The 14,708-nt window shown below is 58.9% G+C and overlaps 1 protein-coding gene across 1 annotated transcript; it reads right to left on the reverse strand.

The window, feature by feature from the left end:
* Window positions 1-232: 232 nt before the first annotated feature.
* On the reverse strand, window positions 233-11,133 carry NPTXR (neuronal pentraxin receptor). Its single transcript, XM_074902507.1, has 5 exons — window positions 10,267-11,133; window positions 3,250-3,472; window positions 2,860-3,104; window positions 2,354-2,533; window positions 233-1,933 (listed from the first exon to the last, which is right to left on the reverse strand). The coding sequence occupies exons 1-5, from the start codon at window positions 10,855-10,857 to the stop codon at window positions 1,709-1,711; spliced, it is 1,464 nt and encodes a 487-aa protein (XP_074758608.1). The 5' UTR covers window positions 10,858-11,133; the 3' UTR covers window positions 233-1,708.
* Between the last annotated feature and the right edge of the window lie 3,575 nt (window positions 11,134-14,708).

A 14,708-nucleotide genomic window follows, 5' to 3' on the forward strand; every position in this document is an offset into this window, starting at 1 on the left:
ACTGGGTAGATAAGAGGAGGCCAAATTGTTACACCACCACCTACCCTGGGGCAACAATACCCAGACCCTTGCAAGGATATTTCTGTAATGGAGCTATGCAGCTGCGGGCCTGGCCATCTCCCTCCAGGGACACCACCCTGAGCATCCCGTGGAAGGACACCTCAGCTTGGGCTGTCTGGTCCCATCTATCCCTGCAGCGACCTCACACTCAATGGGAGGCTTGAACAGAAAACATCACGTTTATTGTTCACGATCAGCTTTACAAAAGAAATGTCCCAACACAGGCGCATTTCGGGGGCCCCTTTCACGAACGTGCATTAGAGAAAGCGCGCAAGCGAGCGAGGAAGAGGGGGCAGCTTGGCTGGGTGCACAAAGGTCACAGTGTTTCCCACTTGGCACAAGGGCTGCACCCCGTCCCTGCTGCATCCCCCCTGGCAGGCTGAGCTGCCCACTGCCGGCGGGGACCCTGCCGGGGGGCGATGCTGGAGGGTGGGGCTGTCCCCTCTGCCTGCTTCACTTTCCCTGGGCATGGGGGCAGCTCTCACCGAAAGCACAAAGTGGGACTTGGGGTAGGGGGAGCACTGGAAGCTGGACATCGCATTGAGCAACCATGAGACCCCGAAATAACCCTCCCCACCCCAGATACATACACACACACACATACTCTCATGGTTTGAGACGTTGGTGACCATATGGTGTGGAAAGAGCGTATTTTCAGGCACTCCACAGGGAAAATACCAGCCCACTCCATTGCTGTCCCAGTTGCAAGGCCAGTGGCAGCCCTGTCCCTGGCCGGGAGCAGCTGAAAGCAGGGGACCCAGGTGGAGGCAAGGGCAGCAACCCAGTGCAGCACCTAAAAGGCTGGGAGATGGACAGCAGGGCTCTTCTGATCACCACCATCCTCCATCTCCTTCTTTCTTGCTTTTGCTGCCTTCAACAGCAGTGCTGCACAATCTCCCCCTCGGCCGGGATGGAGGAGGTGCTTTGCCCCTTTCCCCCCCTTCCCTCAGTGGCTAACTGACCCCACAGCCTGGTGGGGGGAAGCGGGTGCTTCCCTCTGCTTCAAAAGCCTGACTCCCCTCAGGCAGCAGCCCTGCCTGAACAGGCAGTGGAGGCAGGGGAAGGGTGTGGGGGGGACCACTGCCCCGCCAACCCTCCACCATCCTCCCTTGGCCTCCCTGGGCCACCAGGGCAGGAGGAGGAGAGGGGATGGGGCTGGAGGAGAAGATGCTCCTGGCCAAGTCTTTGGGCTCCCTTGGAGTACGGGCTTACAAAACTATAAAGCAGGGAACTAGAAATAAATAAGGAAAGGGGATGTGCTCGGGAGGTGCCTGCACGCTGGCATCCCACCAAGGCTGGAACCATGCTCAAGGTGGATGGAGGTTTCCTTCCCAGTCCCTGTTGGGGCTGACAAGGTGGGGATCCTTGCCTACCAGAGATGCCGGTGGGTATGGCAAGGTCCTTCTGAAACAGAAGCAGGGCAAGGTGAGACCCAAGGGCAGGCGTGCTGGGAGCGAGAACAAGCCACACCACTGGCATGGGGGCAAGAGGGAGGCTGCCAGGGGCCTCCCTCCCTCCTGGGATGCCAGCAAGGGGGGCTTGAGCATCGCCTTGGCAAGGCTAGGTGGTCTGGGAGGGGAGAAAGGGGCTCCCTGCTTTCAGGGCTGCCACCAGGCTCCTTGGTGCTGGGGAGGGGGCAAGGAACTGCTCATGCCTTCCTCCCTTCCTCACAGGCAGCGAAGCCCCCCTTGCTGGCGCCCCCGAAGACCTCCACCGCCTGGTCGTCCCACTGGATCACGTTGCCCTGGAGGTGGGAAGTGCAGTTGGCCAAGCCCAGGATCTCCGCCGGTGCCAGCATGTGGTCCCACACACTGAACTGTGCCAGCTCCCCAACAAAGGCCTGTGTGGCGTCGAAGCGGCCGCCCAGTGTGTCCTAGGAAAGAGCAAGAGAGGTGATGGGGCAGGGATGGGGACAGGAGAAGGAGCATGCATGCAGTGGGCAAACAGCAAGGAGGAGAGGGGGAAGTTTGGGGAGAAGCAGAGAGAGATGCCGGAAGGCAAGGAGGGGAGAGGATGGACCTGTGGGGGAGATGCAAGAAGACAAGGTGGGGAGTGAATGGGTGACAGAGGGATGGGGATAGGGAAGAGGAGAAGATGATGAATGCACGTGACCCAACAGGAAGTCAGATGAGCAGGCAGGAGAGTCCCTCACCCAAGCTGCCAATGTGCCATGCTGAGGGGTCCTCCCCATGCCACCCCTTGCCCTCACCATATTTAGGGGCTACCCCCCCCCAAATGACTTCACTCCAGAGTGATGCAAACCAGCAGCTCTCAGTGTCGGGCTGGCACATACCTGCTCCTGGCCCAGGATAATGACACCCTGGGGCTTGATGGCGTGCCAGGAGGCCAGGTTCTCGCCGGCGCCCCGCTGCTCGCCGTCCTGGTACGCAGACCACTTGCCATCCCGGGTGGTCCATGCCACGCAGACATGGTGCCAGGCCTTGTCCTTCAGGCTCAGTGGCAGCTGGGCGACCTTCACGAGACAAGCAAGATCCCGGCACTTGGTGGGACTACTGGGGGACCCTGCTGTCCCCCAAGCCCCTTGTAGAGCAAGTGGTGCACATCCACAGTGGTGGCACCCCAAATTCTACAGACATCCTGATGTGCTGCTTCTCCCTCTCAAAATCCATGCCAGTGAGCCATCCTCACCATGCTCCTCACCCTCCTGCCTCGCCCCTCCACCCCAGGCCCCTTCCTCCCAGCTCCCCCACACCAGTACCCCCAGGAGCATCATTTCCCATGGGGGTTGAAGCAGGGGAGATAAGAGCACAGCTTCCCTCCCTTGGTCCCAAAGCTGACCTTGTCATTGATGAGCAGCTCCAGGGGGTTGGTGCCCCACTCCAGCAGCACGATCTCATTAGCTTGGCTTGGGACAGAGTAGGAGAAAGGGGTGCCAAGCCCTGCCAGGGCCTTGGACTTCAGCCACATGCAGATGGTGAAGGCATAGAGCTCTGGCAGGCTCTTCTTCATGCGGGCATACATGTAGTTGTTCTGTACTGGGATGGTCACCTTGAAGGCATCGGGAGGGCTATAGCCCGGTGGTCCTGCATGCCGAGGATGGCGAGGAGAGAGAGAAGGGTCAGCATCCATCATTGGGATGAGAGTGGCCTGTCCTGAGGCTCTCCTGGAGATGGACCTTGGGGTAGGGACCCCCCTGCACCATTTCCATCCCCACTGGGCAGGACTCACCATGCTCCAGCTCCGTCACCCGGTTCTGGAGGGAATTCAGCTCCTTCTCGATGTCATGCTGCTGCTGGCTGCGGTCGGTGTTGGCAGCCTGGCGCTCCTTCTGCAGGGTCAGGATCTTGGAGAGGAGCTGCTCCTCCAGCTGCTCCATCTTGGTGTGGAGGGCATCACGGGCAAGCGCTGGGGTGGTGGGCACCGAGCCATTCGTGCGGGCTGGCAGCTCCTGCTACACTCAGCATCAGCCACAACGGAGGAAGAAAGGAGAGAGAAAAGAGAAAATTCAGCACGCTGTCACTGTAAGAGGTTAAATAAGGACATGCCCAGCCTGCACCACTGTGGGGAGTGCTGAAACTACAACCCCACATCCGCAGGCAGGTCTCCAAGAGCCTCCAGCTGATTTTGTACCTCCCTTCTCAGAGTCCCCATTGAGTTTGTTACTGTGAAACGAAGCTTGCCTGCTCCTAATGACTTTCTGCTGCTTCAGAGACAGAGCAAGGATGGGACGCTCGGGCACTCAGGTCATCCCTTGGCTCTTCTCCCATGTGCAGCTTCCCACGAGAAGGGAACAATGTAGGAAGGAGTTTGGACCTCTCCCCCCCCACACTCATGAGACTGCTTGACCATGGCTGGCATGGTAACATCATATAATGTGGCTGTAATCCTCTTAGCCCAGCTCAGCCAGCACACAGGGGTGCGTGCATGCGTGCCAGGTTGGGCAGGTAGCTCTCTATAAGTGTAAGCCAGCTTCTCCTAGGCCATTGCATCCCACAGAGAAGTGGAGCCAGTAGCCAGGCCATTGTGTCTCTGGTCCTCGAGACATGACCCATCACTTGGTGCCATTGTGCGTGTCTTGTCCCATCAGATTTAAAACCCCGATGAAACCTCTTCCCTTGGCTGATCCAAAACCCAGCACCTGGCGAAGATGCTCCCAGCTGCTACTGCGCCCTGCAAAGATCCCAGATTCTACCTCACTGGGAGACCCCATCCCAGCTGGAAGAAAACCAGGCTGTAAGGGAGAAGGTGGCCCTTTGCCACGCTCCTGGGGCTTCTCCATAAATAGCAGCCCCTTCCTCGCGTCCTTGGGGCATTAGGCTTTTTGCCATGGGCTTGGAAAGATGGTGACCGCCTTCTCTGTGCTGCCAGACCTTCCTTTGGTCCGGCAGAGGCCAAAGCAAGGGCCACCATGGCTGCTCCAGCACTGAGAGGGGTCTGCATGGCTGCTTCAGCTGGACGTTCACATGGCTTGTGCTGGTGAGACACAGGGTGATCCCATCCCTGCTGATCTGGACAGGGCCCCCCCAGCCTCAGAGCTGGCCTGGAGGAGGTCACCATGCCCATGTACGGTTGTGGCTTCCAGCTTTTTCTTCTTCCCCATATCCCACTTTTCCAGGATGGACAGGACCTGTTGATCATGCACACAGAGATGAAGGGGGGGAATGCCTACATTGTCACCCCCAATCATGAACAACAAAGGGGAGGGGAAGGACAGAGAAAAGCCATGGTTGGCTGGGCAGGATGTAACCTTGGTGGATGGTAACAGCTGGGAAAAGGTATCAGGGAGAGGTAAAGTTAGAAGATGGTGTTGGTGTGAGCACAAACAGCCCCACATCGGACAGCAACACACTCAGGCTGCAAAGAAGAGGGAGGCTGTGATGCCCCAGGGTCTGGAAGAGCCTCCAGTGGGGTCTTCTGGGGCAAACCCACAGGTTTTGTGAGGAAAACCAACACAGAGTGCCAAAAAACATCAAGGAAATAGAAATTGTGTAGGGGACATCTGCCACCCCTGACCAAAGGCCAGCTCTCACTGCTGGCTTGCTCTGGCAGCACTGGGGATGCTCTCATGGAGAGCAAAACCTCTCCGGGAAGGTAAAAGCACCTGCCAAAGGACATCCTGTCTTTGGTCTCCATAAAACAGGGAGAGATTAGCCAGTGGGGAAGGGGCTTTAGCCCTTTTTCAGGGTGGGGGGCACGTCTTGGGGACCCAGTAGTGCAGCCAGATGAAAGGCACGGTAGGGACGGCAGGAGGGAAGGAGAGGTGAGTGGAAAGGTTAATTTTCATCTTCCCGGGGCTGCATGTGCTCGTATGCAAGTGGAGCTGGCTGTGTTGGCAGGGGCAACACAAGTGGGATGGGGGTCGCCTTTGCCTCTTTGTCCACATCCTGTGGGCTCTAGGAGCTTTTCTCATCCCATCAAGCTGCCTGGCTGTGGCGGAGGCTGGCACGCTCCTGTCTGCCTCACGCTTTGATTGCTCGAGCTGCGGGTTGGGAGCCTACGTTCTTGCTTTCATGCATGGCTCCATCTGTTAATGACGAAAAAAGAAAAGGCTGGGAGCTTTTGTCACTCCTGCTAGCCCCCGATAGCCTGCCCTACATTATTCAATAGTGATTGAGTGCTTTTTTTTCCTCCCTCTTCCTCCTGCTTTTCTCCCTGCTGCTATTTTCTTCCCCCTGTAACTTTTCTCCCTATGGCTTTTTAATTTCTCTGTCTTCGAAGCGTCTCCTCCTGATGCTCCCCTCCACGCACACACACACGCTGTCTCTCCCCTTTTACTCGGTTCCTTCCCCCTTCCTGAGTTTTTCCCCCTCCATCTCTCTCTCCATCTCTCCCTGGACCCAGCAGTCAGGGCACTGACAGCCAGACCCATGTGGCCACCTGAACCAGTGCTGTTCTCCTGGCGAGGGATGCAGCTGGTACCCTCATCCGGCAGAGTTTGGGGGCCACCCCATCATCCCAGGAGCATCCCATCAGACACCATCCTCATCCCTGCAGCCAGTCCACAGCTGGACAGACTAGACTTCCCCATCCCATCCCCTGCAGCAGGGATGGGCCGGGTGATCCCCTCAGTGTGGGACTGGGCTGCATCCCCTAACCATCCTCTGCATCAGCAAGCTGCTGCTCGAGCATCTTTCTCCCAAATCAAATTATTTGGAAAATTATTAATGCTAGATGTGCAGCTATTATCTACTGGTGACCTTTGGGGAGGGGAGATGGAGGAGGGGGGAAGCGCCTTCTCCCTGGCTGTTCAGCAGGCTTTCCATCTGCCTCCGTGCAGGCAGCAGGGGAGTGGGCAGCGGGTGCGGGGGAGGCTTGCTCGACACGTTTTGGCCACCAGAGTCGGCAAAAAAGACTGAAAGATGCCAGGTAATATTAATCACGTTAAATGTCAGCAGCTGGCAGGGGGGTGGGGAGGGGGAGGCAGGGGCAGGGGGCTACACGTTGGTGTGCGCTCACTGAGGCTGTAGCCCTCGGTCAGCAAATGCACTTTGATTTATGTAAGGAGATCAGAGCCTCATTTACTAATTTACCAGCAAATCTGGGCCCCGCTGCTCCCCCTCAGCTGCCGGCACATGAGTGCCCACCTTAGGTGCTGAGATGGGGAGGGCAGGACTGTGGGATGATGCCTGCGGGATGATGCCCCAGCACATCCCAGGGATCATGATACCAAGCTGAGTGTGTGCACACAGTGGCTCCATCCCCTTCCTCAGACCCACGAGTCCTCCCCGCATCAGCCACGGCCTCCCAGCCTGCCCACAGCTAATCCATGGCTGCTGCCATGGAATGCTCACTGTCATGGGATGGCACACCCACCACACCAGGATTTTTTGGATCCTGCCACCTTTTTGGACCCTTTCAGACCCAAGCAGGAGCTCAGCAGTCATTAAACTCCAGGAGGAACTTCTCAGGGTGGGGGGCGAGCAGGGATGCCTCAGCCTTTCTGTCCTTCTCCTTGCAAGAGAAGAGCTTGCCGCTGATCCCATCCCCCTCAAAGCTCGCTCAGGGCCTGGGGCTGTCGTGATTTGGGGCTCTCCATCCCGTCTGCCGGAGATGGAGGCAGGAGGGAGGCAGCCAGCTTGCTCCCATTCCCGTGCACAGACCTGAGGGTTTCCTGTCAGCAGCCGGGTCATGAGCCGCAATGGCTCAGCCAGCACGGCCAGATGCCAGCTGATGAGCAAACAGGCTGTTATGATTCTGCTGGGGCCAGGTCCCCCATAGAGCCCATCAGGCTGTCCCCTCTCCTGCTCTGCTCCCCTCCAAGGGATGATGGGGAGGACAGGACTCTGGCACACCCCAGGCAGACAAGGCAATTACCTGCCCTCTCTGAAAGCACTACGTTTCCATTTGCAATAGTAATTAAAAGTGTGGAAAAGGAGCATCTGGGCCCCCCAGCTCTGTGTGCCAAGACGCACCCAAGCATACAGACGTGAGCACGTGTGGAGAGCAGAGGAGGGCCCTCAAAACCAGGAGAAAAAAGCCCAGCCAGGCTGCTGCACACAAGGAAAGGGCGAGTGATGCCTTGGGGGGGGTTAGGAGGAGGTGAGGGAAGATGTCCCTGTGTGAACACCACACTGGTGCTCACCTGTCCCCACTGAAATGACAGGGGGCAAAAAGCAAGCCCGTGGGGGCCCTTTGTGCACCCCACTGCCCCCCCCCCTCCCACCCCAACCCTGCGGCCACGTCACCAAAATTAAGAATCAAATGACTTAATAGGTTTCTCGGCACATCAGTAAATCTTGTTATGCCTTACAGCCGGGGTTGGGAGCGCCTGGATTAGATCAGTGATCTTCCACCAGCTCCCTCCTCGCACTCCCAGCTCCGGAGCCTCCAGCAGTAATCCCTGCTGCTGGCAAACCTGCCGGGAGATGCCCTGGGATGCAGCCTTCCCAAGGGGGGCCCACAGCATTTTGTGTCATCCCTCTCCTGAGACAAAGCCACTCCGGGCTTTGACAGGACTTCCTCTCTTTCATTTCCTCCCGCCGGGTTTTGCAGAGCCTCTGGCACTCTGCCTGTCCAGATCACCGCCTGGGGTGATCACTGCCTCCCTTTAGCAGAGCGGCTGGGGCTGGAGGTGCCCCCCATGCCATGGGTACCCCAGGAAGGTTCCCAGGGCTGACAGATGGAGCTGCATGAGACAGGGAGATGCAAACACCCTGGGGTGTCTGCTTGTACACGGAGGGGACACAGGCAAGCTGAGGAGGGGAGCACAGGCAGCACTGACCTCACAGCCAAGGTATGACCCCAGGGCTTGGCTGGCCAGGCTGTGGCTGTCACCAGGCTGGCCCAGGTGGCAGGTTATGGCAGGCTGGAGCCAGGGCAGCCAAAGTCCAGCCCCCCCACAACATGCTGCCCTAGTCCTGTGTCGTCAGGGCTCGCTGAGCCATGGGGTGCTGCGTCTCCCCTGCAGAGTACCCTTGGGGCCCTGGGGTCCCCAGCAGCACGAAAGGGAACATTTTTGGCGATGCAACACTTGTCTTCCTCCTCACTGTGTATGTGTGCGAGCCTTGACCCAGCATCACTTCAAGCTCTCCAGGTGCACACATGAGCCTGCTCCAGCCCTGGTGAGCTTCACCCTTCTCCACCTCAAACCTCCTGCAAGTGCCAGAAACCCCAGGAGAGGGGCCAGGGCAGCTCATGGGTGATGCAGCCCCTTGGGGAAGGGGGAGAGTGTGACCGGAGAGCAGCTACAGGCCCAATACTCCCCAAGGTTCAAACTGATGTACTGGGCACTGTCCCTCCATGCACCAGCTGGTCCTCATGCACACAGAGGTATGTGTTTTCAGGGGCTTATTTTTTCCCCCCCTTTATTTCTGGGTGAGTGCATCCACCGTCTGCACATACATTTCTTAGCCCATTTGTGTGATTCTGCTTGTGGGACCCTGTTTGTCTGGAGTCGCAGGGGGCTTTTGGAGTGGCTCCATCCCACACTTTGGCTGCATAGGGCTCTGGGCATCATGCTCAGCTGGGCTGCACGTCCCCCCCTCCCCACATGTGCCTGGTGTGCCTCTGTGCGTGTTTTTGTGTGTGTGTGTATGCATTGCCCTGGCAGATGACAGGTGCTTCTGCCAGTCTCCATCTCTTTCCCTTCACCTGTGTATGTCTTTACTTGCCTTTCCCTGTCTTTCTATACCTGTTCATATTTCCATCCATTACAAACTGTCTCATTTCTCAGCCCGTGACATTAGTGGCTCTGAATTTTCCACCCGTGGCCTGATGCTACTGCACCCACGTGGCTGTAGTGAGGGGGGCAGAAGGGGAAAGCTGGGCAGAGGTTGGGTGTTGCCTGACCCCCCTCGCAGCTCCACACTCTGGGAAGGAATGGAGGGGGAAACAGGAAACCAGATGGGTAGATAAGGAGCTTGAGGACTTTCAGGAGGCTCCTTGCGGGTGGCTCTGGCTCCCAGCAGACCACAGGGGACAACACAACGCCCAGAAAAGATGGGACATCTGGAGCAAACTTCCCAGGGAAACCAGACAACTCCCCTCTGGCAGCTTTTCCGTGCCCAAACTATCATCCTGGCCCTATCCGGCAAAGCCTGCCAAGGTCCGTGTGACTGCTAAGCCCACATCAGCCCAAATAAATTGACACACAGGTGCACTCTATAATGGGCCCCATCCCAGACGTCACCGTACAGCCTTGGTGCCGCTGGCTTGCAGTTGGGCTGGGGCTGAGCCTGCTGGGCACACCCTGCATGGCTGCTACGGCGTGGAGACCAGGGGTCTGCATCCCCAGTGCCAACAGCCCGACGCTGTGGTGATGGGCATGGGGAGCAGCTCCAGACGGCCCATTCTCTCTACAGCTCCTACGAACCGTGTGGGTAAGGAACACCGGGCTCACAGTGGGTGGCACCCCGCTTTACTATGTGAGAAGTCCCACTCATAACTGCGATGGCATCAGATGGGATTTACCTGTCTGCTAAAGGGCAGGATCTGATCCAGACTGCTCCGGTGGAGGCCTCGGGGGGTGCTACAGGGCGAGCAAGGTGCCCGATCTCTGTGCAGGCCAGGGGAAAGCAGGGCAGCCCTGGCCCCTTGGGACCACCTGGCACAGAGGGATGAGAGGGCGGCTGAGGGTGAGCCACTTGACCCTGGGCAGAGACCTCGGGGCGAGCAAGGCCGAGGACAACCTTCCTGAAGCCTCGCGAGGGGGACGAGCTGGTTTTGGGGGTGTGTGGCTGCCGGCCTGGGGAAGGGCATGTGTGGGACCATCCTCCCCTCCCCGACCCCCAGGGGCATCCCTCGCACCTCTATCCGGTCGATGCGGTCCTGGAGGGCGCGGACGGCCTCCTCCAGCTCCCGCACAGCGGGCGGCTCGGCGGGGGGGTGGCCCATGGTGCCGGGGCGCGGGGCGGCGCGGAGCCCGGCGGCGGCGGCGGGGGGGGCGGCGGCGGCGGGGGTTCGCAGGCCGCCCTCGCAGCGGCTGAGCTTGCCGGTGAGCTCCCGGATGGTCTCCTGGTCCATGCGGATCCGCTCCTTCTGCTCCAGCGCTGTGCGGCGGAGCTGGGCCGCCGCGCTCCGCAGCGCCAGCAGCTCCTCGGGGCCGGGGCCGGTGGCGGGGCCGGTACCGGGGCCGGTGGCCGGGCACTCGGCGCTCAGCGGCGTGCAGACGAAGCGACTGAAGAGCGGCGGCGGCGGCGGCCCCCCCGGCAGGCGCGGCCCGGCGCTGGCCAGAGCCTCGGCGGGGCCGTGCAGCGCTCCCAGCCCCTTGTCGGCGGCGGGCAGGAGGGCGGCGGCGGCCGAGTCATTGTCGGCGGCGGGGACGGCGGCGGGAGCGGCGGTACCGGCCGGGTGGACGCTGGCGATGATGCAGATGATGGCCCCCAGGAAAGCCAGCATGCCCGCCGCCAGCAGCACCGCCAGAAACTTCAGGGTGGCAGCGGCGTGGGGGGCCCGAGCCCGCGGACAGCGAGAAAACAAAGCGGGAGGAGATGGATGGACGGACGGGGGGCGGGACGGACAGACGGCGCGGAGGGAGCCGGCAGGGAAGGACGGTACCGGCAGCAGCACCGGCGCCGGGGCCCCGGCGCGCCGCGCTTATATCTGCCGGGCGGCGCCGCCCGCACCGCGCCGCCCCCGCCGCCCCCCCCGGTACCGGCCCCGGCCCCGGCCCCGGCCCCGGCTCGACCATGCAGCGCCGCCCGGACCGACCCCTCTTAGGGACACCCCTCCCCGAGCTGCAAGTGCGAGGGGCCCGGGAGGTGGGAGGTGAGCGGGCAAAAGGTGCTAGGGATGGGGAGGAGCGGGCGGGGAGGAGGGGACGCCCCCCGGGGGCAGCCGGGGACGGGAGCAGCCTGGGCTCGGGGTGGCTGAAATCAGCCCGGCGGGAGCCTCTAGCGAGAGGATGCTCCTCCGTGACAGCCCAAGGGAGGATTTTCCCCTGGAAGATGCTTAGGCTGGAAGGAAAGGGCCCTTTGTTACACTGAGGGTCAACACCTTGCAATTGGGTGTCCTCCGGGAGGGTCTTCTGGGCCGCTGGCGGGCCCCTTGCTTCGTGCCTTTCTCCTAAAAATTAAACTAGCCACCTTCCAGCTCTTGGAAATGCCTCCTACGGGAGGGCGGGTGGGCAGCTGTCCTGCTCTCCCACCCCAGACACGACTGTTGAAGAGACCAGCTATGGGATGCGTTGCCCTCTGCCCTGCATGCCCATGCCATCCATTTGGGAGGTAAAAACCTACATTTAATCTTCCCCTACCACTGCTTTATCCTAAACTACTTGTAAAAAAGGTACTTCAGACATCTGCTTTCTCCTTGCTCTCACAGTGTGCTCACCCATCCGACACAAATCATGCCACCATGTCCTCTCCCCTGCCCAGGCACACCAGGGCCTCAGCTACGCAGCCCAGCTGAGCAAAGAGGAGCAGTGGAAGGAAAGCAAACAAAATCGATTTTAAGCTCTGCTCAGTGATGGCAGGAAATCCTTCCTAGCTGTCAGGGAAGCAGCAGCATGTGTGTTTAAAACAACTCCAGCGCTGGATATGAAACACTGGTAAAGATTACATCTTCTCCCCCCCAGGCACGTTTTGAATGGATAGCAAGGGAGTCAGAGCTGCAAAGGCTCCTCAAATTTGGCTTCATGTGAGCAAGGAGTGAGATTCTGCCAGCCAGGCATAGTACTCCCCACGCCGAGTGCACTGCACTCCAGCCCCTCCAGATTCCTCACCGTGGAGCCAGCAAGAGGCCTGCTTGGCTCACGGTGCTGGGAGGTTGCAGGGAGGAGGTTGGATGGGGTGTTTTAAGGAAGAGGGAGAGATGACGAGAAAAAATCAGCAGAGGGCGAGAAGGTGGATGTGGAGAAAGCCCAGTGACATGCAGCTGGCCCCAGCAGTGAGGCCAGTGGGTACTCCAGGCAGGTGAGTGCTTGATGCACTGAAACGAGTTGGCACCACTGCAGGATGAAAAGAAAATGGAAGCTGGTGCCCCGTGGTACAAAGGGAAGCCTCTGACCTGCCCCTTCCCAGCGGTGGCAGGGGATTTCAGCCCCCTGCGTCAGCTCCTGCCTGCAGCCTGCCCACCCCTGTCAGTGGCCAGGCAGGAGTGGATTCAAAACAAACCCAAGTGGGTGCTGGACCAGACCACTTTACCCCACTGTGTGCAGATCAGGATGGGAGGAGCGTCCACTACCTGAAACTCAGTGAAAAAAATGCCATACAACTTTATGAGTTTTTTTGTGACCTGTGCTGGGGGAAGCAGTGCTGTGCTGGGGACTTTGCATTGACCTGGCCATCCATATTTTATTGCCAAAGGCCACAGGATCGCAGTGGCAAGGTTTATCCCTCTGTCTGACACCACTGTGACAGTGAGTGGGGTGGGTGAGCCCCTCCACACCAGCCCCCACCGCTCACCCATGCTGGAAGTGGAAGAGTTGGGTGTCACAGCAGGGCAGGGCTCATCGCTCATGAGGGACCCCAACTTTCCCCCGGAGACAAAGAATCAGCAAAAATAACTTTTCACAGGGGGGTGATGACTCAGACTGGTGAGTAGCCAGCACAGCCTCCCTGTCCCATGAATAACAATTCAAAGATGCTCGGTGGGCAGCCAGCTCCATGAGGACATGGTGATGCGGAAACCCTGCCCTCCTGTGGGCAACGGGGTGGGGGAGGCAATGAGGGGCCTTTGGGGAGCCCGGTTTCAAACAGAATTGGAAACAGAAGATGGTTTTAATAAGAGCTCATGGATTCAGCCCACAAGGATGGGGAGTGAACAATTAAGGGATTTTCTTCCTTCTAATTAATGCCCAAATAGTGTCTTGGGCTGGCTGCTGTTCCCAGTGGGTGGCTGTGGGCAGGGCAAGACAGGCTAAGAGGACACGCTGCCGTGGTCCCCGGGCGAGAGGGACAACTGAGATGGGCTGCTGGCTTGAGGGGAAGGACACCCCTTCCTGTGAGGCAGGTAGATGCACTGCCCCACATCTAAGCCTCCCTGTGGGAACAAGACAACCTCTTGCCGGCTGGGGGAAAAACTCATCTTTTGTGATGCTCAGGCCAGTGGTGGGGATGAGGAGAGGAGAGCCCTTTCCCAGGGGAGGGTAACCCGGGGTCTCTGGGTCAGGGGATATCTGCCCTGGCACTATCACTCAACTCACAGGTTCACCGAGGGCCACCCTGATGGGCAAAAGGGCTCCTCCGCAGCTGCCACCCCATGAACACAGCTCCACCTTCTCCTTAGACCAGAAGCTTTCAGTCCATCTCACTTGGGCATCTGCAGGTTCCACGCAGTGTGGAAATCCTGGCTTCTTTCATTTCCACATCTCATGGTGCCACAGACACAGCTTGTGTCACCTCACTCACACTCAGGGTCTGCCTGCACCAGCACACTCACACAGGACATCGTTGGATGTGTCCGGTCAAAGCTGGTGTCTGCCTCTCTGGCCTTCCTCCAGCTCCAGAAAGCATGGGTCAGATGTGGCTTCATTTGCTGTACTTGGGTCTGGTCAAAAGCCTGCTCACCTCCCAGCAAAACCAGGGTGCAGGGGTGAGGAAGTGAGTGCCAGCCCCACAGGCGTCTTGGGACACACTGGAAGCAAGGTGAGACCGATGGCAAAACACTAGTAGCCCAACATCTTGGCCGTGCTCTGCTTGAGTGGGCAGCGTTCCCCCCTCCCGGCCAGCCAAGACACTGCTGGAGGGCGCTCTCCTATGGCTTGCTGAGCTTCAGACACAGGAGAAGCATCACAGGGACCCCCAGCCTTGGCTAACCAAACCGTGACTCTCTCCTAGTCCAGCCCAACCTCTCCCCCTCAAGGTGAGCCCCAGATCACCTTGCCCAAGGGCAGCCCTGAGGCTGTTTTGGTTGGAGACAGCTAGATGGTGACACCCCACAGCCATGCCCAGCCACTACCCTTTCCCAGCACCCAGAAGTACCTACTTCCCCACTCTTCACCCAAAACCCACCCGCTTTCCCCATCGCATCTCCCACCAATAGCACTTCCCCACCTAAAATTTTGCCTTAAGCTTTTTTTTTTTGTGTGTATGTTTCTATGGACAAGAGACTAATGGAGTGAATTTGGGGCTCTGACTACACACGCGTATTTTTCACTCTATTTCTTAGATGGGAATGTCATAAAGTGCACTTAGGCACACATGTTCGAGTTAGGAAAAGCCTAAAGTGTTTTTCAGCCACTGAGTGCTAGGTGGTGCTCAGATTTAATTCCATTTTTTAAAAGGATGCAAGAGACCAGAGCACTTTGA

The sequence above is a fragment of the Athene noctua genome, chromosome 3, assembly GCF_965140245.1.
Source record: "Athene noctua chromosome 3, bAthNoc1.hap1.1, whole genome shotgun sequence".
Lineage (NCBI taxonomy): Eukaryota > Metazoa > Chordata > Aves > Strigiformes > Strigidae > Athene > Athene noctua.